This window comes from Enoplosus armatus, chromosome 4, assembly GCF_043641665.1.
Source record: "Enoplosus armatus isolate fEnoArm2 chromosome 4, fEnoArm2.hap1, whole genome shotgun sequence".
Classification (NCBI taxonomy): Eukaryota; Metazoa; Chordata; class Actinopteri; order Centrarchiformes; family Enoplosidae; genus Enoplosus; species Enoplosus armatus.
Window position 1 is genome coordinate 17,514,597 of NC_092183.1, and position 27,541 is coordinate 17,542,137.

The 27,541-nt window shown below is 42.5% G+C and overlaps 1 protein-coding gene across 1 annotated transcript in view; it reads right to left on the bottom strand.

The window, feature by feature from the left end:
- The window catches only part of adgrv1 (adhesion G protein-coupled receptor V1), a 95,621-nt gene that overhangs the window by 44,583 nt on the left and 23,497 nt on the right, over positions 1-27,541 (bottom strand). The window contains exons 33-87 of the mRNA XM_070904090.1: positions 27,351-27,532; positions 26,756-27,251; positions 26,306-26,615; positions 25,917-26,126; positions 25,282-25,412; positions 24,947-25,046; positions 24,643-24,822; positions 24,323-24,486; positions 23,899-23,986; positions 22,892-22,970; positions 22,658-22,796; positions 22,016-22,157; positions 21,042-21,307; positions 20,675-20,850; positions 20,355-20,482; positions 20,038-20,219; positions 19,728-19,874; positions 19,533-19,613; positions 19,160-19,424; positions 17,779-17,901; positions 17,440-17,662; positions 17,120-17,324; positions 16,800-16,946; positions 16,379-16,634; positions 15,634-15,836; positions 14,708-14,884; positions 14,345-14,527; positions 14,030-14,209; positions 13,650-13,814; positions 13,371-13,491; positions 13,104-13,227; positions 12,837-12,975; positions 12,495-12,680; positions 12,109-12,344; positions 11,730-11,878; positions 11,361-11,559; positions 10,930-11,149; positions 10,588-10,827; positions 10,258-10,407; positions 9,903-10,123; positions 9,525-9,804; positions 9,223-9,366; positions 8,541-8,712; positions 8,021-8,162; positions 7,119-7,685; positions 6,746-7,002; positions 6,197-6,314; positions 5,865-6,036; positions 5,433-5,675; positions 3,612-4,019; positions 2,434-2,606; positions 2,005-2,251; positions 1,694-1,833; positions 508-668; positions 197-297 (exon numbers count right to left, since the gene is read on the bottom strand). Of these exons, the coding sequence (XP_070760191.1) occupies positions 197-297; positions 508-668; positions 1,694-1,833; positions 2,005-2,251; positions 2,434-2,606; positions 3,612-4,019; positions 5,433-5,675; positions 5,865-6,036; positions 6,197-6,314; positions 6,746-7,002; positions 7,119-7,685; positions 8,021-8,162; positions 8,541-8,712; positions 9,223-9,366; positions 9,525-9,804; positions 9,903-10,123; positions 10,258-10,407; positions 10,588-10,827; positions 10,930-11,149; positions 11,361-11,559; positions 11,730-11,878; positions 12,109-12,344; positions 12,495-12,680; positions 12,837-12,975; positions 13,104-13,227; positions 13,371-13,491; positions 13,650-13,814; positions 14,030-14,209; positions 14,345-14,527; positions 14,708-14,884; positions 15,634-15,836; positions 16,379-16,634; positions 16,800-16,946; positions 17,120-17,324; positions 17,440-17,662; positions 17,779-17,901; positions 19,160-19,424; positions 19,533-19,613; positions 19,728-19,874; positions 20,038-20,219; positions 20,355-20,482; positions 20,675-20,850; positions 21,042-21,307; positions 22,016-22,157; positions 22,658-22,796; positions 22,892-22,970; positions 23,899-23,986; positions 24,323-24,486; positions 24,643-24,822; positions 24,947-25,046; positions 25,282-25,412; positions 25,917-26,126; positions 26,306-26,615; positions 26,756-27,251; positions 27,351-27,532 (10,638 nt within the window). The remainder of the gene's footprint in view (positions 1-196; positions 298-507; positions 669-1,693; positions 1,834-2,004; positions 2,252-2,433; positions 2,607-3,611; positions 4,020-5,432; positions 5,676-5,864; positions 6,037-6,196; positions 6,315-6,745; positions 7,003-7,118; positions 7,686-8,020; positions 8,163-8,540; positions 8,713-9,222; positions 9,367-9,524; positions 9,805-9,902; positions 10,124-10,257; positions 10,408-10,587; positions 10,828-10,929; positions 11,150-11,360; positions 11,560-11,729; positions 11,879-12,108; positions 12,345-12,494; positions 12,681-12,836; positions 12,976-13,103; positions 13,228-13,370; positions 13,492-13,649; positions 13,815-14,029; positions 14,210-14,344; positions 14,528-14,707; positions 14,885-15,633; positions 15,837-16,378; positions 16,635-16,799; positions 16,947-17,119; positions 17,325-17,439; positions 17,663-17,778; positions 17,902-19,159; positions 19,425-19,532; positions 19,614-19,727; positions 19,875-20,037; positions 20,220-20,354; positions 20,483-20,674; positions 20,851-21,041; positions 21,308-22,015; positions 22,158-22,657; positions 22,797-22,891; positions 22,971-23,898; positions 23,987-24,322; positions 24,487-24,642; positions 24,823-24,946; positions 25,047-25,281; positions 25,413-25,916; positions 26,127-26,305; positions 26,616-26,755; positions 27,252-27,350; positions 27,533-27,541) is intronic.

Genomic DNA, 27,541 nt, shown 5'->3' on the forward strand with positions numbered 1-27,541 from the left:
AGGTTCCCCATCCATCTACATTTAAGGCCATATAAAGAATCTATAGAAACGACCAGATGAAAACGCCAAAGAAACTAATGCAGATGGTGTGGGAGTGTGAAAGTCTCAGCCTTCATAAGTTGTGAATTGTGGGTCATTGTGCCCTTTATAGTAAAACACTGTGGTGCTAAACAAGATCTGAGCAGAGCTGAATTACCTGGGTTCCAAGGCAGCTCAGCATCATGTGAGTGAGCAGTTTGGCAGCAAACATAGGGAAACGGGAGCACAGCACGTGGGATATAATAGCCAATGCAAAGCCTGAGGAGATAGGATGAGAAAACAAATTATCTATTTAAATCAACAGTGGCTATTTATAATAATGTGGGAGGAGTATGGAGGAACAAACTCCGAGGGAGGAATGCACCGGAGAGAAAGGAAAGTAGGCAGTGGGCAAAGAGAAAAAAAACACAGGAAAACAAGTGAAGACATACGAAAAAGAGAAGCCACAGACAGAGTGTGTTTGTGTACCTGAGATGCAGATAAATCCAGAGGCATAGAAGGCCTCGTTGTAGGATGCAAGAGTGGCAAACTCTGCGTAGGCTGTGTAGACAGACAAGTGGGAGCAGGCACATTCCACATAGTTCCCACTCTCTTTCACAACCCTGCAGTACTGACCATCTGATGACCAGCTAGAGGAGAGAGGAGAGGATGCAGGAATGGGTGAAGGAAGAAAAAGGACAGACAAGTTAAGACACTACGGTTACAACAGAGTATAACAAAACACAGATGAGGCAAATAACAAGGCAAGGCAATTAGCCTGACGTATCATCATGTTTACGAGTATGTCCAACTGGCTTTCAGGTGTTTTGGCTTCTTTGGGGGTATCTGTTGTCACCTTTATCATTCAAAGATGCTGTATGACAAACCAGAACATTATAATCATGTCTGTGCTGGATTCAGTTGCACAACTGACAGACTGGAATTGTGTGAGCAGCTTTTGAAAAGCAAAGAATATCCTCCATAACTATTTTGACCTTCTATTCACAGCGAGAGAGTCATACTGCAACAGTGACCTTTCCCTGTCAATGACTTCTCTCTCCACCTTTTTCTCTCTCTCTCTCTCGCTTTATCAGTTCTCTCAGGCATTTTGTTTTCTGGGATGCATCGTCCAAGTAGCAGTTCCGGCCAAACCTGCCAATTCTTGACTTGTAACAGCGTGTTCCAGCCAAGTCCCATTCCACGCCCCAGGAATGTCCTCAACAAACCGACTCTGAGTGGGAGAATTCAGAGTGCAGCGAACTGAATGTGCAGATATCAAACAGAAAGATGTGACTTCCCCCGTCACACCAGAGAGAGGCCTTACTGAGAGGATGAACTTGGACTTTGCAAACTGGCCTCGCTCACCCGATAAGTGCGAGGATGACAGACAGAGGTGAACACAGAGTAAAAGCTACAGTGCAGTACAGAGAGAGGCCATAAACAACTTAGTGGAGATAAATTACAATTAGTAAAAGAAAAAAGAAATGTTTCAGCAGGCATACTACTACTACATACTAGACTAAACCTCAGCCTGATATTATCAGGTAAGGCTGAAGCAATCATCGTCATATTATCGAGAATAGAAACATTTTGAGTGTTAATATATACGTTGAGTGTCAACTTTATTTAGAATGGCTGAGCATGCATCTGAATAGGTGTGTCAGTGGTGGATTACCTTGCAGTGGTCTGGTTCCAGAGAAGGCACAGAGACCGGCCTGGTTTAACTTGCTGACCAGGGGTGTGGATACGATACACAACCTCATTGCCATCTTCTAGGGGTCGTGACCCTCTGCCCTGGAGGCTAGCAGAGAATACCTACATATAAGCAGAAGGAGAGGTCAGATGCGGAGTGAACATGGCTAGTTTATCACAGAGTAATACTGCCACCTGCTGTTTTTAATCAAACTAATTTTCCAAGCTGTCAAAAATACAAAACTGGAGGCGAAAATGAAGTCTAACTATCTCCCTAACTATCTGCTTCCCTACCTTCCCATTGAGAGCAGTGGTTGTATCATTGGTTAGAAACCAGTGTTCAGTTCTAAACTCGGTCAGCTGAATCTGGCTGAGGTTGCCACAGTCAGCAGTTGAGACTGCTGGTACTGCCAGGAGGGTATCTGGGAGCTGAAAGAAGTCTGCATTACGACCCCTGAATTTGTGTCCATTGATCTGTGTGGGGTACCATTGGAAGGCAGAGATGGTCATATATGGACATGTTTCCAGGATGGTGCCCCTTCTGGAGAAATCACACAAAGAAAAACATTTGTAATACCAAGCATGAAAACCTTGCTAATAAAAGGAAAATCCTTGGCGTTTTGATGTAACATGCATGGTAAGGTTGTGTTTATCTGTAAAATCCCAACAACGAGAGGGATATCTCTCTCCCACTCTTTGCTCTTTTTGAGAAGGGACACTCACATCTCACACTGACTGCGGGCGAGGAGGGAGAATGCAAATCGCTCGGCCACCTCAGCAAGGTGGCTGAGGCCTCGGGTGTCCACTCTGCTGGGATTGGCCAAGGCACATAGTAGGTCATAAGTCAAATTGCGGCTACTTTCCTGTAAAGGAGCCCTCTCTGCCTCTGCAAGCACCTGTCTCAGAGGAAATAGAAATAAACAGACAGAGAGATGGATGGAAAAAAATCGTTCTGGATTTGCAGTGTAGCAACAATGCTCTGAGAAACTGTTTACTCTACAATTGTTTGCCAATTGAACCCTCTCATATAATGTGTAGTCTGCATCTGAGTGCTGTATTTATCTTTTCCACCCCTCCTGGCTCTGTCACTGTCACTTTCTTTGGTTTAGGCCTCAGTGTTATGCAGCTTTTATAGTGAATTAATGCCAATTTTTCTACACTGTCTCCTTTCCTTCTCTTACTCTCTCTTTGTGCTCCCACGTATCCTCATTCTGTGTAAATCATTTCTGCTGTCTCTGCTCTCTCTTCTGTCCCCTGCACACTCTTTCGTATTAAATTACAGTGGTGCCTGTCTGGAGGCTGAGCAAGCGCAACATGTAGACTCTGTGATAGCAGCGCTCACATAGAGAGACAACTGAGACCTTTTCAGATGACAAACTGGTCCTCAGATCTGTCTGAGTAGTGCAGTTGCGGTGATGTATGCCCTTTAGCGTAGATCTGTCTGACACAGACTCCTACACTGACTACAAGCTCCAAGTAGTGAAGAAATAAAATCACACAGAAGCAAGTGTTTCCATTGTTACTGACTCACTACACGATATTTTTTACAAATCAAATACAAATCAGTAATCTGCTATTTGCGCCAAGGCCTGAGAAAGACTGATAAAGTCCAATATGTTTTTGACCAAATATGTTGTTATGGACGATGACATTCTAGAGAAATTCATTAGTAAGACTACTAATCTCCAAACAAATACTCCAACTAATGTTCAAAAATCCAATGAGATCTAGTTGTCTATCATGATATTGATACTGTGAAGGAGCAGATAGAACAGTTAGGTCTTACATCATATTATACAGTTTTATCTGCTCCTCCAGTTTCAATGAGAATGAATTCAATTGGCCTTAAAATAAGGTTAAGTTATTACTTTACAGGAAGTGCTTTTGTCAGACCCTCTTACCTTCCCCAGAGCTTCCAGCACAGCGGCCATCTGCTCACGAGTGAGAGGTGTAGTGACCTTATTGATCAGTCCTTGCAGCACCTGGTTCAATATAGTTGGGTCAAGAGGCTGATGTAATTGGTCCAGTAAGACCCACACCGCTTCACTTGCTGCATTTGACACCAGAGTCACGTTAGCCAGCCCAAACCGAGGGTGAACTCTGGCTCCCCCTGTAGCATTGAAGAGCTCCACCTGGAAGCGCTTCGGTGTGGGCAATGATGAGGCGAGGTCAGGCGTGAGGTAAATGTCCAGTGATGTGTTACGGTGTCCCACATCGAAGGTTAGCCTACCCTCCTGTTTAGGAAAGTCCATCCCTGCTTTAGCGGGCCGGATTATAGAGGGACCAACCACCTCTTCTCTGGGGAGCTCCTACAGGAAAAACAGAAATGTCTTGTGTTGGATGGAGTCACGTTAACCAGCATAGTTTTGCAAAATAATCCTACCCACAACATGTAACAAACAATGACAAAAACTTGCAATCTGAAAACAGCCAACAAAATAACTGTACATCAGCCTACTCTAGACTATTAAAGGCACAATTCTCATTTGGTAAACAGCATCCACATGGTCTGCATTCCAATAGCAGCACATGTAGATGAGTGAAGTCGACCATGTTGTGAAAGCATAGTGTAAACCAAGTGAGGACTGGGCTTTTATTATGCATTAAACCTTTGGTCTCGCAACATGCTTTAGCTCTGAGAGAAAGCGGATGACCTGGCCATGTGTGTCAGTGAGGTTTTTGATTTTTGCTGAGTGCACTTGACACTTCTCACTTTGATCTCCAATATCAAAAAGTGTGCCAGTGAATACATTATGCCCCTGATCTGCATGTAGCCAAGATATCTCTAATCATGATGTCTCAGAGAAAAGAGATTAAAGAGGTCCTCACCAGGAGGAAACGTTGGTCATCACCAGCATCAATAAACCATGGCCATTATTATCATAGCCATATGAACAGTATAACTGGTTGAAGGGCATCTTCAAGGGACCACCATCAGGAGAAAAAGAACTACTAAATGCAAATTAGTTCATGGCCCTCCATTTCACAATACCTGTGTAAATCATATCAGGATTATATCATGCAAAGTTGGTACTTCTGTTAAATATCTTTCTAGCATTTCTGCATTACAATATATCTCTAAGAGAATTCAGTGGTGACCCAATTTTACTCTAAACCACTCAGAAGAAGTGTCCCTATTGAGGATAAGTAAACATAAAAAGCTCCTCATCGTGCTTCTAGTTTTCCAATACTGTTTCATAACAAAAACAACTGCAGGACATCACAACATTCTACAATACAACCCAATATTGGTGTTCAGTTGTCGTACACAGAGCATGAAATAACCAAGTAATGATGTTTTGATAACTGGCTTAAATAATGACAGTGTTACAAAAGAGACAAATTAGATCAGTTTACCATAATATTTGTGTCTGCAGAAACAGGTCAACAAAACCAGGTCAGACAGAGACAGATAAACATCGTCCAGGTGATACGCTTTCAATTATTGAGGAAAAATCTAATTTAAGATAGGAAATGATTGGACTTATATTGGCCTAGATTGAAAATGAGATTTCCTACTACACAGAATGTAGAATGAGAATCAAGACGAAGCTGAATCAACAAAATGAACAGTGCTTCCGATAAATAAGTCAAACAGCGGTGTTAAACATAAATTAATTGAATTATTCAATTACAAATACAATTTCATGCATTTGCACTGCATGTGTGCCATTTATAATGTATGCTTGTGCTTAATTACTACACATCTGTTTGTTACTCACCAGTGTGCGATATTGTACAGACATGACTGAAGCTGTGCTCGCCCGTCTGTAGACTTGGAGACTGAGCCTTGTGGTCATCAGGGTGGCGATGGGCAGTCTGTGACCCACCGCAAAGTACATGATGCCTTGTGGATCGTCGCTCTCTGCCAAGGTGATGTTGGCAAAACGGGTGGTCTCATTAATGGTAGCTCCATCACCCACCTGATAAATCTCCACCAAGAACCACGCCTGGTACTCTGGTACCTACGGTAACACAGATGAGTGATTGTTTTATTTTGTGCACCAGAGCATGAACACGCATATAAATAAAATCATTATTCTACTAAATTTGTAATCTATCCTTATACTGTAGGATTGGAAGGATTTCAAGGTCAGCAAGATACCAACATGCCGCAGCACTGCTTTCACCAGGGGCCTCTGCCTCTCGCTCACCTCATCATCCTGGACCTCCACAGTGAGAACACAGATTATCTCTCCCCTCTTACACAGCGCAGTTCCTTCGGTCTGCACCAGCTGTCTGGTTAGGTCGACTCCATTGTTGACAAGAGTTAGAGTCGCCTTGCTGAAGGTAACTCTCCAGAAGACCTGCAAATCCTCAAAGGCTCTAAACAGCGGGAGACAGAGCAGACTAAATAACTACAAACAATAAAACATCTTGGTGGCATTTAAATATGGAACCATTTCCAGGCTACAATTTGTTATTAAGTCCATTTGTTAGCATCAGTTTTTAACTGAAAGGTGAAAATAAAGTGTTATTTTATTACCTGTTTTCCTGTCTCTGCAGATGGAGGAGAGCAGTTCTGTTCTCTGAATCCTCATCCAGAACTTGGCCCATCACAGAATTAAGACTAAACCCTACAATACCGTTATGGAAGTCACTCCCTGGTATGGATAGAGGGAAAAACAGAGATGGAGAGTGCAAATTAATTTCCTCATAACCTCACAATCTTATGATCATTTATTTTGTAATCAATCATACATGCAGAATAATCAAATCATCTGCCCACTGCAGTAATTATGTGAGAAGGGAGGCCCAAAATAGCAGCTGGGGACTAATGTTGTAGCAAATCAAATGGCATTAGTGAAACCGGAGAAGAACATTGAATCACTCATTGAGATAACAAACACATGTCTGCGGGTCCATTTGATTAGACTCAAAAGACACACTAGGGGTTCAGCCTGTGCTATAAGCAGAATAAGATAGAGTCTAGAATACATACCAATAAAGAAAAACATAATTTTAATAGCTAGAACACACTGCAAGCTAAACTGTAATAAATACTCAAACAAAGATCTTTTTATTATTATTTTACCAAGGATGGTGATCTTGGCAAAAGCTCCAAAGCCCTGGTGTGGACTGTCTGTGATTTGCGCTCCTCCTTCTGGATCACTGAGGTAAATGAAGAATACTTCCTGTCCCTCAGGCTCTGAGTCATCCAGGATGAGGAGGATAACCTCTGTCTCATTCTGACCAGCCTGAAGGGTCACTATGGTGGACTCCAGGCGAAAGTCCTGTTCCTCCTTTGCAAGGGCCCCAACAGGTTCCACAGTGAAGGGAAGAGGTGTTGTACTCCCATCTGGATAAAAGCGCAGAGCAACACAACTTAAAGCAAAACTGTAAACATCACAGTAAATTACAATATAATATACTGCAAAGGAGCAATAAAGCAGTGGAACAAAACAAACACACCTCCATATGCATGGACTCGAACCCTCACAGCCCCGGCCACACTGTCGGACCTGCGCACCCTCAGAACTACCCTCCGCTCCTGCTGGGTCTCCTCTTCCCTGTCCTCAGGTATCTGAACCAGACCAGGTCCAATACTCAGCACTCCTCCGGTCACATCACTTGCCAGGATGGTGACAGTGGCCACGCTGTGCTGAGGGTTGAGGCGAGGAGAGGTATCTGTCCAAGCTAAGTCTGGAGTAAGGACTTGAACATCTGTGAGGTTGACGTGAAAGTACTCATCAGCCTCTGAAAGGGAGTCATCAAGTATTGAAAGGTGGAAGGAAGTGTTGGTTTGGTGAGGTGAGTCGAAGACCAAACGGCCGCCTGGCACTGCAACAAAGTCCTCTCCTGCTGCCGCGCTGCCTGCGACTGTTGAATAGGACAAGCGGGTGCTGTTGCTACGAGAACCGTACAGTCTCTGAACATAAAGTGTTATAGTCTGGATGTCCTCTGCAATAACCAGCTGGCGGGAATCGGGGGCAAACTGGTAGATTCCCAATGGCTCCACTTCTGCCACAGTAAATCTTGACCTGTGCAGGGAGACAGACATCAGAGTGAGGCTACATTTGACATAGACAGATATGGAAATTGTATTCATGATTTAAATTGTAACATTAGGAAACTGTCTCCTAGGGTGATGGCATAATTAGCAAAGGAAATCACTGGAGGAGTAGCACGTACTAAAAAGGAGAGGATTTGGGGAGTTGTTTTTTCATGAACACAGATGATCTATAGAAACAAATGTCACCTAAACCTACAGTTTTTTGCCCACTCTAACTAATTACTGTAATATGCAGCAGGTTTCCAAGTTAACATGTATTTACTCAACCACAACTTCAGACCCCAGTGAAACCATTACCTGAGCTTGACAGTACTGGCTGCAGAAGCGCTGGAGGTGGCAGCAGTGAGGTGTATGGCATAGGAAGCCATCTCAGATACATCAGCAACAGCTGTCAATGATATGACTTTCATCCTCTCTCCTTGGGACAGGGTCAGAGAGCCTGAAAATGAAGAAAGGAACACATTACCAACAGTTAAGAATTCCACCAGACCCTGTTGGTGTTGTTGGTATCAGCCTGAACACCAGATTGCAAGTGTTTGGTCTTCAGAGAGAAATAAGTATATTTTTTGAGGATAGTTCATCCTATCAGAGATGAAAGCTCAGATTGGTTCACAAGGTATAACTAAGTGGTATCCATGATTAATCACTGTTTGATTAGGCATACACTACTAAACATTTAAAACAGGGACAAATTGTTAAAATATTACTTTACTTAAAATCATTTGACATAAATAATGCAAGTGGTTAGAGTAAATGTGTGCGTCTGCACCTCTACCATTCAGGTTTTCAGAGACCATACCCTCTCTGGGTGTTTTACCTGAGCTTGGGGTGACAGCTCCCAGTCTGAGCCCAGATGGAGCCTGTCCTGAAGGATACCCAGCTTTCCACTGCACCCTGATGTCGCCAAACAGCCCTGTTCGTGTCACTTTCGCTTCACATGTCCCTGTTTCTATACTTGAAACCTGCAGAGCCAATGAGGCAAAGCCAACCTGCACAACATATGTGAGAGAAGACAGTTAATAATGTCGTTATCTTGTTGTCTCCTTTACCATTAATCCGGTAAAAAAAGGCAAATGCATTACTTCTTATACATGTAATTATGTTGTACTTTACAGCACTGAGCTAGAATTGGATTAGACTTATACATCAGAATATTCTGTACTCACAAAGAAAGTGACTTGTTTTGAAGTGTCTTTTTGTAGTGCATGCACAAGGTCTCTCATGTAAATTTCATTGTTAGCAGCCAGCTAAATGTGTTAGCCCTTGTGTGTTACATTGGCCATTCACAAAGCTCAACAAGAAACAGTTGAGTGCTCACAGAGCAGTCAAGGACTCTAACTAATTCAGTTATGAAGGTATTATGTCATTTTCAAATTATATCAAAGTCTGTGGAGAGAGATGCATTGAGGCGTGATCGGTGCTGAGTCTTGCCCTGCAGAGGGGGCAATTAAAAAACAGATACATCATATATCAACGAACAAAATAAAAAAGCAACTCGCCTCTGAGCTGGCAGCTTCTTCGGGCACGGTAACCGTGGCAACACTGGCCTCATGAAGGAGGCGAGGTGGAGGGCCGAGGATCGGACTGACTAGTCTAACATCAGTCAGCTCTGCTGTGAAGCTCTCACCCACTGACAAAAACACCTACAGAGAGAAAAGCAGGAAAACAAACAAGTGTTCTATGGGTGCTTAAAAACAATATAAACTATGGTATTTTAAAAAGGTTCTTCTTTAATCATTCACAGACTTTTTAAGTCTTCATTTCTGAAAGCATGTCTCTGCACAAGCATGCTCATCCGTACCTGGCTGCTAATTGGCACAATGATCGTACTGAAGGTCTGTCCCTCTCTCAAGAACAGCATTCCTTCAGCTTGTCCTCCCAGTATCTCCCCGATGTCCATCATTTCATCTATTCCTCCACTGATCCTGTAGGCCACACTAGTGTTGCCAAACAGCCCGGCAAGCCGTGTCACATTCATAACCAGAACTCTGGTGATTTCAGACCCTGATCCCACTACCATTATAAACTGTTGCTCAGGATTCAGGGAAAAGACACCGTGGGGTTCATCATTAGCAGGCACCCTAAAGGTGAGAGAGGAAGATTCATTTCAAGTTAATTCAATCTTTTTACATGGAAGTCAATATGTGTCATAGAGTTTAACAGAACCATCATGACAAACCTGATACGCGTTCTGATGAGGTTTGGGTTGGCATCCAGAGTAGCACCCCCCTCCACAGCCATGAGCCAGACAGTGTAGAGCTCCTCCAGCTCTGGCACTGTATCGGGCATCAGACTGAGGACAATTTCAGCCTCCCTTTGGCCATCCAGGATCATCACTGAGCCTGCTAAAGCTAGGAAGTCACCTGCTGTATCTGAGTCACTCTGTATCTGCCAATGCACCTAAGTTGTGAGAGAAAGTTTGGTTGTGTTTACACTTTAACAGTGGCCACAAAGAATGAATTAATTTCAGCTAGTTTAAGCACTGATACTGGATATGACTGATAAATAATAAATGCATATTGATGTAATCTTACCGTGATGTTACCCATGACACCCTCTCTGCGTGTAATTAACAGGGAAATGTTGAATGGGCCCTCTGCTTCTGTGGATTCATTGTAGACACGCTCTCGAAGAGCATCCTCGGTAAACTGGACTATACCATTTGGGTCACCAAATTTCTCAATCTGGGGGACAAAAACACGTTAGCAGAGAATCCGGGAGAGTAGGGTGCTGAGGATTGCATCCCATTAGATTTCTTTCAGCAAAAAGTGGTTTGGAAGTCAAATTGTAAGAATCCTTGTTCAACAGTCTTGACTGATTCACGATGGTCAAATCAACCTTGTAGACATGATACAATAACGTACCTTGAGTGTAATGGAACCAGCCTGAGGATCAGTATCCATCCCTCCAGACAGAATGCTGAGCTCAACAATAAATGTCTCTTCCACCTCCACTTCCCCATGAGGGAGAATCCGCAGCTCTATGGTGCGTGTACCCTCCTCTCCATCCCTGAAGAAGAAGGACCCGTTCACGGGCTCTCTGATGTCTGTATTGAATGGAGGAAGGACCTCTCTAGTGTTCGGGCCACGGATGATCCAAGCAACCTGTCAAAAGGTAAAATCAGTTTGAATTACTTGATGTCCATGAAGAAAGTCAACTGCAGAACTGAAGCGATGTGATTTTCTTTTCTTGCTCTTTTCTCGTACCGTTGCATTGCCCACCAGGCCTCCTGCTCGCTCCAAAACAAGATCGAGTTTGAGAGGGGAGTTAGGGTTGACCACAGTGATAAGGCTCTCGTTGAGGAAACGGACCACCCCGCTTGGAGAGTCACTCTTGGCGATGGTTACCCTGGCAACATGTTGAGGGCCTAGAAGTGCTCCCCCTGTAGCTCCAACCAACAGGACCTCAAATATCTCTGCATATTCGCTGGGGGAGATAATTTCAGTGTTAAAACTGAGCTATTTAATTGTGTGACCTGCTGAGTTCCTGATGATTTATATTCTCTACAGTTTAACTCAGTGCTTAATGTCTTTCCAAGTTAAGATACATTGAAAATATGTGTGTGTGCAAAATATACAGTACATTTTAAGGATCAAGCTAGACATCTATTTTAATTATCTTTAATTTCTCCTCTCACCTGTCCAGGTCATCTATAATAGTGAGATTGATGTAGCTGGTATTCTGGCCATGGACAAACGTCACTGATCCATTTTTCAGGATGTAGTCGAGGTCAGGGGTTGCACTCAGGCCTCTAGAAATGAACTGAGCTGAGACCAATCCATATGAGCCCACTCTCCTCACCACTGGAATCAACACAGTGCCCACTTCCTCCTCAACTGAAAGACAGAAAGCCAGAAGAAAACATTTGACATATAGAAATTAATATTTTGATATCTTCTCTGTATCAAATGGTGTTATGGCAAATTTTGTCTGACAGCTCTATTTGTGTGTTTGCCTCGGTTGAACATTTATAAGATTTAAACAGCTTCTTTGTTTTGACTCTTACCTGTAACACTGACATAGTCCTGCCTGAACTCCAGGACACCCTCAGCATTGTCGTTTTTTAGTATGACCACAGCAAGAGAAGAGATGTTGCCTATAGCTGGAGGCTGGTCCAGCTGGAGACCAGACTCCCTCACTGTGTAGTCCACAGCACTGACCACCAGAGGGAGACACAGAATGAAGAGTCACTAACAAGAAATCTTTGAAAGCCACATCAACACAGTATTTTGACTAAATTAAGGCTCTTCAATCCCTATCACCTAACATGCTTTTTGAACAAAAACACTCGACGCCAGATGAAGCTATTATTAGCTGTCATTATATCATTAACCATTCCAGCCAACAAAATTATTACTCTACTCCACCTTATCAAGTTACTTTACCTGACATTGACTAGCTCCACTTCAGTGATGTTGAGGAGGAACATCTCCGGCCCCTCTGGAAGACTGTCATCCTGGATAAGCAGAGGGACTTGCTGTGAGGTTAGGCCTGGGGTAAAGAGAAGTCGTCCTGACGCTGGAGCAAAGTCCACTCCACTGACCGCTGTGTTGCCTGAGGTCTGATAGGTCACCCATACACTGTTCAGACTGCCTAAGAAGCGATTAACTGTCACATTCACCTGCGATAATGAGAGAAAATCACACAGCTGTGGGTTAGGTTTGTAAGTACACTATATCAGATGACTGTATACACAACCTCATTTGTTAATGAGCATACTCCACCATATATCAGATCTATACATGTATCGGTGTCATTTTGTTGACCTCACCATTCCCTCTTCCTCGGTCGCCCTGATCTGCTGCTGGGTGAAGGAGAACAGACCATAGGGGTTGTCGCTGGCTGCCATGACAATCTTGGCCTGCTTGGCTATGGGACTGATTTCCAGTCCAGAGGTGGCGGAGGTCAGTGTAAGCCAGTACTCACGGCGTTCTTCAGGGAGTTCATCATCCAGGGCCTGGTGTCATGGTAGACATGAAAGGGATATTTTTATGGTAAGCACACAGAAAGACATTATTATGATGCATTTTGGTCTGCATATGTGTATTCTGCAGTACATTGATACAGAATATATCTAGATCTCTCAGTGAAAACAATCTATATTACTCAGTACCTTTAGAATAATGGTGGCAGCAGACTGTCTGTCTCTCATAGTCACAGTGCCAGAGATTGCTTCAAACTCAGAAACCACAGCTGGAGTGATATTCCAGTACACCTGGACCTCTCCAAACACCCCTGGCCCTCGCACAAGGCTGGGGGATACATATAAATATACACAAGGATTTTCACTTCACATTCATGATTAATAAACGGAGGCAGCGACATTTAAAGCTCTTATTTGTCTTTCCAGATAAGTGATACATATTGATCCTTATCTCACCTGACCACGGCACTACCATTGTAATCTCCCTGAGGCTCTGCAATAAGGATGTTCCTGGAGGGCTCTGCTATTCCAATAATCCCCAGGGCAGCCTTGTCTGCCCTGATAGTGATGGTGGCCATGCCTGGAGGAGTACATGACAGACCAGAGTAGGATGAGGAAGATGGATATGATTATTGCATCCATGACAGACAATGCTGAAAATACTCTGCATTTCTTCATTCAACTGATGGACAGGCAGTGTGACGTTTTTTCATAATTACTGACCATTTAAGGGGTCGATGACAGCACCACTTCCAGCAGGAAACAAACGGACAGTGAAATGCTCATCTCCTTCCAGTGCAGTGTCAGCGAGGGCTCTAATCACAAACGTCTTCATAGACTCAGTCTAGAGAGTATAAAAAAATATAGCAGACAGATATATAAGATAAAAGATGATGTGAGTATTGCTCGATATAATTACTACAAACTGACTAAATCATTCAATAAAAATAATAACGTAACAATATGTGGCGGGACAGTGACACCACCCGTTTCATACTGTACCTCAGTGAAGACAAGAGTTCCATTGAAAGGTGAGAGATCATCTGTAGCCTGGTGTTCCAGCTGCCACCCCAGTCTCACTGCCCCCTCGCCTCCTGCACTACGCAGCACTGCTAGTGTTGCCACAGCAGCGGGATCATCCACAAACTCTGGCTCACTGACAGTAACCTAAGAGGGAATTGCGTAGGATGATTATTTGTGATATTTGAAAAGTAAAATTACGGAATCTTACTCTGTAAATAGGTTATATATAAGTTGAGGATCTATACATTATTGTTTTTACAGTGTAGTAGTGTAGAGGTAAGTTTGTTGAAGTCCTGGGGGACCAGTAATGTTGATGTTGATGGAGAAACTGTTCTTAAGTATAAATAATTTAGACCCACCTCCAGGTCCTGGAATCCAAATCGTCCGAGAGGCGAGTCGTTGGGTGGGATGATGATAGTTACAGAGGTCACTTCTCCCAGTCGAGCACCACCAATCACACGCAGTAAATTCACTCTGAAGGTCTCTGAAGTTTCCACCTGTTCGTCATCCAAGATGGTGATTGCAATCGTGGCTTCTCTCTAAAAATAAGGATGAGGAAACACAAGCTAACACCCCGGAAGCTGTGTGCAATAACCTGTGGACAGCCTCACGTCACAGCTTGACGTGATATTAAAGGCAGGTTCATTTAAAAAAAGGACAATTTATCCATTTACCTGTCCATCTTGAAAGGTCATGTTCCCAGATGTTGGGCTGAAATCATTAAGATTAGCAGTGATTGGCTGAGCCTCCCAGTAGATGACCAGTCTTCCAGTTGCTCCAGCGAGTCGCACCACTGACAGATGGAGGATGTTGTCTGGTGGTGGTATCTCATAAGCCAGCACACTTCCAGTGATATCCTGGACAGTTAAATATCTATTAGTTACATTTCCTGTTTTAAATATGTCAATATTGCATCAGCTGAGAAGTTGTTTCTGATAACAAAGGTAACAAACCAGAGGTCTGCAAACTGCATCTTAGATATAAATGCTTATATCACCATTAAGACTGCATGGTCACAGAGATGACCGTGTGCTCACCTCAGAAACATTGAATTGAAGAATCCCTCGAGGGTCATCATTCTCCTGGATGGTGACCTCTGCTACTTCCATACCAGGCCTCTTCACACTGGGCTGCCCTGCTCCCACTGACCCGCTAACTAGCTCCACACTGGTGATATTCACCAGGAAACTCTCTGCCAGCTCTGGGATGTCATCCTTAGAAAACACACATATGCTTAAACATACACGTGTATGAACAGATGAACAGCTCTCTCTCTCTATCTCACAAACAAATTCATAATTTCATCATAAGCTTCGTCACTAAATGTATTCCTATGGTTATGGTTGAATTCTGTAACATTTATAGAATAACAAAACAAATTCACAAGTCCCATTACTGGGAGGTTAAAATGGACAAATGTGTCTGCGAAGGTGAGAAAGAGTGAGAGAAGAAAGGTAAGAGAAAGGATAGTTTATTGAAGGTTGATGGGTATTTCTGGACGAATGGAAGGAACAGGAAGAGACAAGGAGGCAAAGTGTTGGATTTATCCCTCTAGCGATAGCCTACACCTGGCATTTAAAGGCTAGTCTTTGGACAATCACAGGGCTGGTTACAGTATGTATGTTTTATTCTGAAGGCAAAAAACAGGTGTCCATCTGCATAACCAGTCTGAATGGGCGTAAGTGTGGGAGGTGTAACATGATGATAGGAAGCCACTAAAGGCTGGCTTTGTGGCTGAGATTGTGCAAGAAAATCTATTATCCCTTATCTCATATGGGAGATGCATTCAAAGTTTTTATGCTCCCACTCTTCTTTGTACTTGCTTTCTTGGTTTTACATGTTTAGTGGACATATTAACTTTTCTCTGTTGCTAGAAGCTAAACATTAGTCCTATTCTTAATATATTTTTCTATACTTGAATAGATTAAATAAACGTTTCTATTACTCAACACTCTCTCCTTACCGGTAGGATTGTGACAGTGACAAGGGCCACAGTAGCACCATTTATCATGATGATGGTGTTGTCTTTGGGGATGTAGTCCTGTCCTCCAGTAGCCTGGTTGGATGGGGGCTGGTACAGGGCCAGCCTGGTCTGGTAATGGATTTCCACCTCACCTGAAGAGCCCTGCTCCCTCACTATAGAGAGAGTCACATTGACTGGAACCCCTGCAGGTTGGGAGAAAAGGGAGGTTACATAAGCCAATGTTAAAACACAGCACAAAAATAATATTTCCAAGACCTGTCATGTCATGGAAGATGGCAATAACAATGAATCAGTATAAATCCCATACGGTTAAGTTAAATAATATTTGAAGGCCAGTATATTTCTCAACTACTTGGACTATTCGGACATTTTGGGCCAGCCTCCAATACACAGATTAAGACAAATCCTAAATGACTTCACATCCTGGAAATCACTGCAGATCTCCTTTACAGTAAATCTCAAAGTGTGATTACTGTAATAGCTTCTTAAGAAACCTCATCCAAAAAAACATGAAGGATTGGCATTCAGCAACCAGCTAAACTTACAGCGACTGTTTCTGGAACAAAGAGAAAACTAAAGTAATGAATATCTTTGAATAGGTTGGCAATAATATAAACAAGTAATACGAGTAAACGAGAGTCCTCTGCACTGTGATCCAGTAAAAACACACATTTAGTGAAAAATCGTCACTCTTCTAGTCATTTCTTGCAACAGAAATTCTTACTCTGTGGTTCTTGTGTTAGTGTAAACTCTGAGTCCAGATGCCATCCAATCACCCCATAAGGAGAACCATTTGGTAGGATGGAGAGTAGAGCTTGTGCCCGCTGCTTGTCAATGACTGCGGCCTGTCGTAGGTCCTGCAGCCCCACAGTGGTGACATCCATGAGGGTGATAGTGACACTCTCCCTGAGCTCTGGGACACCATCTGCTATCACAGTCAGCGAGATGATGGCCTCCGACTGGCCCTCTGAAAACGTTACCTACGATACAAAACAAATTTAAACTCGATTCCACAAATTGATATTACATTATAATTGTGCCCTTGTTTATTTTCGTAAGCATTTCATTTTCAAACAGGTTGTTATTTGTTGTTATTACATTCGGCAATGTGTCTGAAGTATGATAGGAGGGCAAGGTTTACTCACCACTCCGGAAGTTGGGTAAATGTCTGCCAGGCTTCCATTGGCAGCCCAGTGAACAGTCAGTCTGCCAAAAGTCCCTCTTTTCCTCTCCACACTGAGAGAAATTTGATTGTTTTGCTCCAGCTCCTCTACGTCCACAGATAGAGAATTCTGCAGAGAGGCAATGACAATATATTTCTATATTACAACAGCTTATGCTAATGCTTAAAAAAATACCCTACAAATTATTCTGATATGATTTAACACAATGGCTGTAACATGATGACTGCTTAACATGATGGTCAAATGCACAAGATGTCTAATATCAAGGTTTATCTGCTTGCCTGAGCGAAGCCGATGACTCCATGGGCATCGTCGTTGGTTGGGACGATGACAGTCACCTGACCACCAAATCCAATCTCAGCCCCGCCCTTTGGATTCTTCAGGCTGACCTGGAAGTACTCCTGCTCCTCGGGGATGTCATCATCGATGATGTTCACTGCTATCTCTAGCTCGCTGTCACCTGGTGCAAAATGCAACTCTCCAAAACTGAATGTGGAGAAAAACAGAAAACACAATGTGCATTGTTCAACTTTCTTTGTGTCTTATTTTCTTTTCTGAGCAAAAACTAGCCTATCTGTGATTTGTAAAACAAAATGGGTACCTTGGTATGAAATCAGACTGATTGGAGACAGAAGTGAATTCATAAACAGTGGAGCTATTCTCCTCAGCAGAAGCCAAGAGGGTCTTGGTGGTGTTGAGAGATGGGACCATGAGAGAGAGGAAGCTAATGGCTGTAGGGGCCCTCAGGATCATGGCAAGCAGGTTGACATCAGACCTCCAGGAGTAGAGTGATGAGCTATTTCTTCCAGCTAGCAGGACATAGGCTATGAGGAGGAAAAAAATGAATGGTCAATTTATCTTAATAGTACAACCGACAAACTGGATAAAAATGACAAAAGCAATCTTTACAAACAAAGAGGTTTATGACATTTGTGCTTACTGATCCCAGAAGGAGCAGTGAAGGGGTGAATAGAGGTGAGGCCTGGGTGAGGAATGGACTGATAAAGCTGTGGTGAAGGCTGCCCTGAGCTCCACTGTAACACTTCACAGGATGGAGAGAGACCTGGAGAAAGATACAGGAATGCACAGAGACAAACACAGATTAAGGTTCTTTCACGCTAGAATAGCATGTTTACTGTATGTTAAGTAAGAGCTGGTCTGACTGACACACCCAAGACTGACAAATTACAACCTCTGAGTTCCTCTGTGGCTCTGCTCTGCTCCACACTGAGGCCTTTCCCATAAACCCACAACAGGTCTGGACCAAGAAAACATACCACTTTTGCAGACTCAGAGGGATTATGTCTCATCAAAATATACAGAGCGTAGTATAAATACATGATCTGGCCTACATTGTGAATTTTGTCATTTTAGTTTGTCTGAGTATCACCAATTTGTTTGTACTATCCTAACCAACATCTAACCGCTGCAAAATCCACTAGAAAGCACACTGAGAGAACAACCACAGAAAATAGCATCTCCTTATTGCAAAAACACAACCTCTGAGCGAGTGCAGGAAGAAGTACTCAGACCTTTTACTTAAGTGAAAGTAGCAATACCACAGTGTAGGAATCTCCGATACAAGTAAAGGTTCTGCATTTAAAATTAGCATCAAAATATACTTAAAGTACCAAAAGTAAAAGTACTCATTATGAAGAATAGCCCATTTCAGAAAAATGTATATTAGGTCTTATCTTAACCAATGATGATACATCATAATGTATTTGTTGATTAGATTTTGCATTATAAATCTGAATTTGCAAAGTAACTACAAAGTAAAGTTGTCAAATAAATGTAGTGGAGAAAAAAGTATAGAATTTGCCCCTGAATTGCCTTTGATTTGTAGTGTAGCACAAGTATGAAGTAGCAGAATTTATTATTTGATTTCATTGAATTTGATTTAATTTATTTGATTGAATTCATTTCAATTATTTGAATTCAATCTATTTTATTGTATTTAATGAAATACATTTAATGTAATTTAATATAATGTATTTATTTTAATTCAATTTATTTGAGTTAATTCAATTAATTCATTTATCTTATTTAATTTTATTTATTTAATTTCTTTGTTGAATATATTTTGTATTACCTGAATTTGCAATGTATTGTTGTACTTCAGTACAGTACTTGAGCAAATGTACTTTGTTACTTTCCACAACTGCTCATAGCATACTGTGTGCACTTGACTCCCATTCTAGGCCATTTTTAATCTCTGCTACATGTCCAATACAAAGAGATTGACAGTAGTTATTTAAATGTGCAAGATAAACATAACAGCGTTCATTAATGTCATGTGACTTCATAGCAAGACAGGTCACCTTCAATAACGACCAACAGGAGAGTGTCCTCTGCTCTTGTGTTGATTGTCTCCACCTGAATGGCTCTGCCGGTGAGTTGGAGAGGCTGTGGATTCTGAAATCTTCCATTGGACCATTGAAGCAGGAGGCAGCCGGCAGTCTGTCTGTCTATGGACACCAACAGGTAGGGTACAGCTGCACGAGTGAATGGAGTTACACTGACGATGTCCTTTTCGAAGTCGAGAGTCTGGAGGAGGGTGAAGGAGCCTCCAGTCCAAACAAAAATCTGTAGCATGAAATGAACAAAATCACAAAGCTTGAGTTCAGTCATAGGTTTGAAATTTTCGATGATCTTGAAAAAGGTATATTTAAAAAGAGGGAGGGTCAGCCTCACCTGGCTTGATGCTATTAGATAATCTCTGCCTTCAGTGGAGAAGTATTTCACGTCCAGAGCTTCAACACCTAAGGTTTGTTCCTAAAGAAATCAGATTGCCTCAAATCATTTGAAGATAGTACAAGACAATGCCACAGTGTTACAATAATATATAGAACTTTTAAAGTAATGTACCATGATTGGGTTTATACTTACTAATGTGACATTGAGGTCCTTGTGCAATTTGAAGATGCTGAGGTTGGCAGCAGGGGAGAAGGGAGGTCCATTATGTGTGATGCCTATGTAGGTAGAACCATTCACTGCAAACCCAACACAAGAGCTTGGGTCCTGAATCCTAACAGACTGCAATGACAAAGAGAGATATCTTTATGCTAACATAAAATTTGCCAACATGGAATTTGCTGTAAATTGTTGTAGGGGCTCATTGCTAATCCAATTCCTACTGGAATTTACTCTCAAATATATGTGTTTACAGTAGGGACATCATGTGCTGTTGTTAGCCTACCTCTACTGGCACAAAAACGCCCTGCCACCGATACAGGGTGGCCAAGGTGTGGGAGGATCCAATGATGGGCCTCCTATCAAGCCTCATAGCCAGGAAGGAAGGCCCTTCAGGAAGGGAGCACCAAGTAGAGGTGGGGTTGTCCTCAAAGCTTTGGTACACACCCATCACTGAGAGGTGACCCTCTAGAAGAAAAAAATGATCATAATTGCATTGCTTATTGGAAAGGGGGATTAAAGGAACAACTGTGGAAAAGAGGGAAATTTATGAGTGTTCAGGAGGTTGGGGTGACTTCAAATTGAAATGTTTATTGTTCTCACCAGAGGCAAAAGCTGTGTCAGACTGCGTCTCCCATTCCACGCTGACAGCTGACTCCAGACCATGACTGCGAGACACAGTGAGGAAGACTGTTCGGCCACCTTCATCAGCAACCACTTCTGTGTTAGTTCTGTACAGAAAACACACCTTAAATAAGACTACATACAGTAAACGTGCATGAGTACGGTTGTGTGGGCCCTTGTGTATTTGTACACATTTTCACAACTTCACATTTATGTGACATTATATCCGTATATAAGTGTAAGAATAAGTGTTTTGATATTCAAAGTTTCAGATCCTTCTGGTGCAACTGTATTGACACCTGTTGATTGTAGGTCCGATGCGGAACAAGCCAGAAGGAGCCAAGTTCTCGAGAACGGTGATGAGAGTTTGGAGTTGGTCACCCAGCCGTGCACCTCCTGTTGGATTGGACAGGATCACTGTGAAGGTTTCATTCATTTCAGGCTCAGCATCCAGCACTGCCCAGATCTCCAGCATCTGAAACAACACAGAGCTTATAATGAATCAAAAAATGTATATGCTCTTTCAAACACAAAACAAAAGTAAATATTGACAACTAAAATGTACTATACAGTACCATTTTTATGCTTTGAGTGCAAAAGAAAAGTACAACTGATCTCTTCATGTATGTGTTTGAATGCTGTTTGCCAGTAAAAGTCTACCCTTACCTTAAATCTGACTCCATCCTCCAGTACCACAAACCCTTGAGCTGGCATCAAATCGCCCTCTGCTAGACTGCCATTTGCATCAGTGATGGTAAACTGAACAGTTACGGCGCCAAAAGTGCCTTCCTCAGGGTTTCGAACCACATACAGGGTGGCCACACTCTCACTCAGCCCCGACACAGACGTGGGCTCCCTCAATAAGAAATGTTCGCTGGTGTTAAAGGAAATGACACCATGTCCATCGTCACTGGCCAGGATATTCACGGTCGCTGTAAGAAAACGTAAGAAAATGTAATTTCAGGAGGATAAATCAGCTAACAGTAATTTCATAATATTTCTAGTGTTGTGTTAAGTATATGAGCACAACACGAATACTCTTGTGGTTTCTACCACCATATTAAACTGTTTTCAGTGTAACATGAAAGCAGTCAAGTAAGCCAGTAATACACAAAGAGGTGTCCTTATGTAACCTGATGTGATGTAAATAACAGATAGAGTGGACGCCTCCCCTGAGTCTGTTGTTTTCATGTACCAGGTTACCTTGTACCTTTGCACTGTAACACTTAAACTAAGTTTAAGCTTGTTTGTGATCAGTTTAACTCCTGGTTAGGAACGGCATGAGGAAGACGTGCTGTTGCTATGGCTACCTACAATTTAATGTACCTTGCCCATTTATATAGAACAGGGATGTAACTGTTCACTTGAACAATGTTTGAGGCGTGATATAGAGAAGCCAATCAGAAACAAGTATTTTCTATGGTCATGGTAAAAGACCTTTTTCATCTCACACATTGTTCATTTATTTGACTCCTAACACTCTTAACCCAAATCTCAAGAAAGTGTTGACAATGAAGTGCACATTTTGTATTGTACATTTTACCTGAATATGCACTAGAAGATTATGTTCCACTGTCTTATGCTGCTTGACTGAGAAATTTCAGAGAGTCTATTGTATTGTATTCTGCCCCTCTGTCTACCTGTGGTATTGGTGCCCAGCTCCAGCCCAGAGGAAGGCTCAGACAGGATGAGCTGGAATCTCTCAGCTCCCTCTGGAATGGCGTCATCGATGATCTGCACTTCTACAAACTTATGTCTTTCGCCATCAACAAAATGGAGTATCTGGGTGGACAAAAGAGTTTTTTGTTTAAAACCTCCATGCTACTACATGTCTGTGAAGACTCTCAGTCATCCAGGTGATGTTAGGTCCCAAGGGGAAACTGGACTTGCTTTAGATTCATCCAAAATGCTTCTTCAGTTCATCTTCTTCAGAACTGAGGAGTCCTCTTGGATGAGAGGCGAAACCTCGTCAAGAATCCGAAGCAAGTCTAGTTGCCCTGGACTTAGCCCTTCTTGATATTCATGCTATTACAATTATGACTGTGATGTGCTGTGTGAGGCCCTGATCAGTTGAAAAAAAGTTGAAAAAATCTGTTTTTTTCAGCTTGCGTGCAAAACGTGAGGTGCCCAGGGCGCATGAGCAGCACAAAAAACGCTTATTGCCTATAGAAAACTGGAAAAAGACGCCTCTCACTGCAAAAAATGTGCCTGATCAGGGCGTAGGTATGTATGTGTGGCTCTGTGATTTTCTGTTTGATGTTTGAATACTGTGTATGGCTGACCGTTTCGCTGGTATTGTAGTCCAGTCCCTGTTGAGCTTCCAGGTTCTGAGCATAGAAGAAAAGAGAGACATTTCCATATGTCCCCTTGTTCCTGTAGGCCACGAGAGTCAATGCCCCTATTGTTTCATTCACTTCAAACCTGGAAATCAGGACATATTTGGATGAGAAAAACATATTAATTAAAGCATTTGCAAATTACATAAGAAATGTGTTATTTGTAGGTGCAGTTCTTACATGGTGTTTGTCCATTCAATGACTCCTCTAATTCCATCATTAGCAGCGATGCTAACCTCTGCCACCAAACCTTGGATGTCTGGAGAAAGTACAACATACAAAGAGGAAATATATGATGACCTTTAGACTTTAAATTGTTTATAATGACTGTAGTAAAACGTTTAGTATTCAGGGCTGTAACTGCAGTACTAACAGCAAGATGTGCAGGAGGAAACTGTAGAGGATCTAGCTTCCGTCATGGCACATTTGAGCGAAGGATTACAGCTAAGAAGCGTCTCCTGTAAGTGGCTTGGGAGGCTGAGCAGCCAAGTCTTTTGGGTGGACTGATTTATGACCCCCTGAATAGTATTCTGCCATTCACTCTATGGCCAAGACACTGGGAGGCCAGCTATGGGTTTAGTTTGGCTTTCTCACTCCTCACCACATAGTGCTACTCGGCTCCCACAAAATCCCAAGGCTTCCTCAATCATGGAAAGCATCAATCTCGCCATCCAAGCCACATAATGACTGCTGCCAAAAGAGCGGCCGTGTGTTTACTGTGTGTCTCCACGCAGAAGGCAGATAGTATTCTGGGAGCCTCCAAGTACTGCTCGGCCTGCAGTGTTCTGTCTACTCATCACTTTCTAAAGTTACTCATTCATAAATTGGACTGTGGTTTGGATTATGCAAAAGCAGTAGCAATAACTACCAAACTCTTTCATGGTGTATTTTGACAGTCAACTACAGTTTTGTAGTTTAATGTACCATACAAGAATATAGTACATCAAACTACATGACATTTTAGGCAAAGCTTGTGAGCATATGAATGTGTTTTTTACCTGGCAATGTGCAATACACAACCTCTACTCATCAAACAGAGCAAATGGTGAGAAAGTATAGAAAGAAAAGAAGGAAAGTGATTTCATAAAATTACTATATAAAAAATGCAAAATACATCAGAATAAAAAGTAGATCAAACAAATTAACCACAATGTTTAATGTACATTAAAAGCTAAATTGCTCCATACCTAGTTGGGGAACAGCGGCAAGGGTTGTAATGATCACTGCTGATGTTATGTTGACCAGGAAGAACTCCTGCAACTCTGGAATGTCGTCCTCATAAAACAAATGAAAATGAAATGCTAAATTTCACATTCAAACAAATCTGTGTCAAGGAAGTAGAGCTTGCACAGTAAAGAGAATAAGAGCTCATATTGGCAGAGATCAAATATTTATTTTGTCATCTCGTTGAAACAAGTTGACATTGCAACCCCACAAATGATACTGGTACACTTTGTAGCAATCAGACAGAAGTAAAAAAAAAAAGTATGATGAAGCACAGTGAAAGGATAAATCACCATCATAATGGTGTATTCAAAACCAGTCTTGTCTAATAAATCATCTTGGGTATCACAGACAGACAAATGAATGGAAGACAGCCACGGCCTTTACCTCCAGTATGGTGACAGGGATTGCGACAGAAGTCTGTCCATCCTGAAGGATTACAGAACCAGTACCAGAGATGAAGTCTTGTCCTGGGTCAGCGAGAGCACCCTCTACCTGGGACAGGTCTTGTAGAGAACCTCTTATAACCTCATAGGTTATATTCACCGCTCCTGTACACGAGCATTTAGGTATAATATCAGTTACAAAGCAAATAATTACAATGTATATATAATTAACAAATTAAAGCATTCAGAAAAAGGAGAGAATCAATTAAAAGGGAACCCATTATCTTAAAAGTACACATTTTGTGTTCTTGGCCTACTGACCTGAAGCTCCAAACTCTCTGTTGACGTAGATGTTTATAGTTCTGGCCCGTTCCTCTGTGGTCACCCTAAGGGATGACGGAGCAATGGTCAGCAGCCCATAGGGCTCATCGCTGGTGTCCACAGTAAGCACCGCCTCACTGCCCTGAACATCCAGAGCAGCATGGCCTGTCACCACAACACCTGTGTGGAAGTCAGGGCAATGTTAATCTGTGTCAGAATTCTGACCAGGGATATTTTGAAGTGTTTCTGGTTTCTTCTCAAGCACAATTATCAGCCACAAAGACAATAAGAGCAGATGCATTACCTGAGGTTTGTATGTTGGACAAGGAAACTTTGTATTCATCTTTGTCCTCTGGTGTGGCATCATCAAGAAGCTGCAGGACTATGGTGTCATTTAGTTCTCGCTGTAGGAGACACACCCCAAATACATAATTACTGCTGGACATACCGAATTACAGCTGTACCATTTATATGTAGTCTTTTTTAGTTGATTCTATAAGCTTGATACCTTCAACCACCCTCACAGAAGAACAATAACAACATGCTGATCAGTGCCAAACGTCTGTTTCACCGTGCTGTGCAATACATGTGTTTAACTTTGATGCCATGACATACTGTTCAAAGATCTCTAGTATTTACCTCAGTAAAGAAAAGTGACCCTGAGGTTTGCGTGAAGGTCCGGTGTACAAGGGGCCCTTGTACAGTCCAGTCCACAGTGACATTACCCAGACCAGGAGCTGTTCTCAACACTAATAAGGACAGCCTCTCACCTGTGATATGAAATATAATACAGTCAGCCACACTTAATACAAGGGCAAGAATAATCTGAATTATTGGGTCTTATTTCACCCGATTCACCCTACAGATGCTGCAGTACATAAGCTCTTCCTCAGCTTTAAATCAGTCTGAAATCTACATTTGGATGGAAGGCCATGCTTTTGCTTTTGCTTTTCTTATACTGTAGATGCCAGTAGCGGCAACTCAAGGTCTATTATTGTATGGAATCTACTCAGGGAGTCTTCAACCACTCATGCATACATAATTTTCAAGATAATGACAGATAACCACAGGGCCCACCTGTTGCTGCATGTTGTCATTAGTATGAGTGCATTCCCCTACGTTTGCACTTATACATAATTAGGACACATCTTTAGTGACAGGGACAGTGGAAAGGGTTTGGAATGCAATGTATGAAGGTGACAATGTGCTTAGACATACATCCTATAGACTGAATATCCAAATATACTTGCAAATCTTAAAAAATAGCTACCCACCTTCTCTGGCGATGACAGAACGTGAGGCTGGATGGAATCCGACTATGCCAGCCACATTATCGTTAGCCAAAATCACTATGGTTACAGTGTCAGAGCTGGGCAGGATTCGACTTCCTCCTTCTGTATTAACAAGACCAATCATGAGACCCTCGTTGTCCTCTGGCTCAATATCATCTCTGATTACTATCTCTATTGTCTTCTTCAGATCACCTGCAGACAGAGAGGATAAAATACATGCAACATTGGTTAAGTGTTAAACAGCTTTAAACGTGACAGTTTAATAGGACGTTGTCCCAAATCCATTCTGAGAAGATGTTGGTTTTTACATACTTCTAGATAGAGAATTATAAAACAACATACTATTGCTAATCGGTGAGTCGTGCACATACCATCAAAGACCAGAGTCCCTCCCGTCCCAGTGAAGTCAGCATCTGGTGTGGCCTTTCCTCCAACAAACCTCCACTCCACGGTGACAGTGCCCAGATTCCCTCCTCTCCTCTCTATAACCAGGGGCACCACAACCGTAGGCTCTTCTCGAACCTCTAGATAGAGCCCCTCGTTAGTGGTGTTGGGACTGAGGCTGTATATCAAAAATACGCCAAACGCATCTCCATTCATCCCTATAGTGACCACAGCTGTGTCTGGCTGGCCAATCGAGGGCAGGTTCTTTGGAGCCACAGTCAGATTTATCAGCTCTACCTTCAAACAATAGATGGTAAAGTGTTTTGTTATAGAGTGTAAAACTCAGTTGGAAGCTAAAATAGAATGCATGTAAAACAAATTAAACCAGCAATAACACAGGGCAATATATATATATATATGTTGAGTTGAGGTTTTACCTTTAAGATCTGTATGGAGAAGCTCTCATCCATTTCAGGGAATTTATCAGTCAAGATTGGGACAGTGAGGTTGGCGACCCCTGACCCATCGTCCATGAAGGCACTTTGAGCTGTCACAGGAGTGTAATCGCTCCCTGCCACAGCCTGGGCACTGAACAGGACAGCAGCTGCAGTGATGTTTTTTACATAAGTCATAACCTGAGATTTAGCAGTCAGCTGGTCAGCCCCTGAAGTCACCCAAGTGCAGGATGGTGGGGTCACTGATGACAGAGAGAAGGCCTGGCAGGCACGCTCTCTCAAACAAGCAGCAGCACATGCAGCCAAGGGCTCTCTCTGAACAGTGATGTTAAAGGTCCTAAGTGGGGCAGTGGATGGAACGCCTGGTTTTGGGAGGTCATAGTACATTAGCAGGTTCTGCCCATCAGCCTGAGCCAAGGCGACAATGTCAGTCTCAGAGGTGCTGTACACAATCTCCAAGCGACCAAAGTGACCACCTCTGGAATAAAGGCAATGGGGATGGAAAAAGGGGGTTTAATGTGAGTAAGAGTACACAAATAAAACCATTATTCCAGAAGAAAACAATAATTAAAAGTACCTCCTGTGGACAGTAATATTGGCTCCGTAAACTCCCTCCAGTGGCTCCTGAATGCGGTAAACAGACTGTTGAAAGTAGATTGTCCCATACGGGTTGTCATTGGCAGGCACTATAATGTTAACAGATGTATCGGCTCCAAGGTTTCCTCCATTACTGGCACCAGTAAGTTCCACCTTAATTATCTAGAAAAG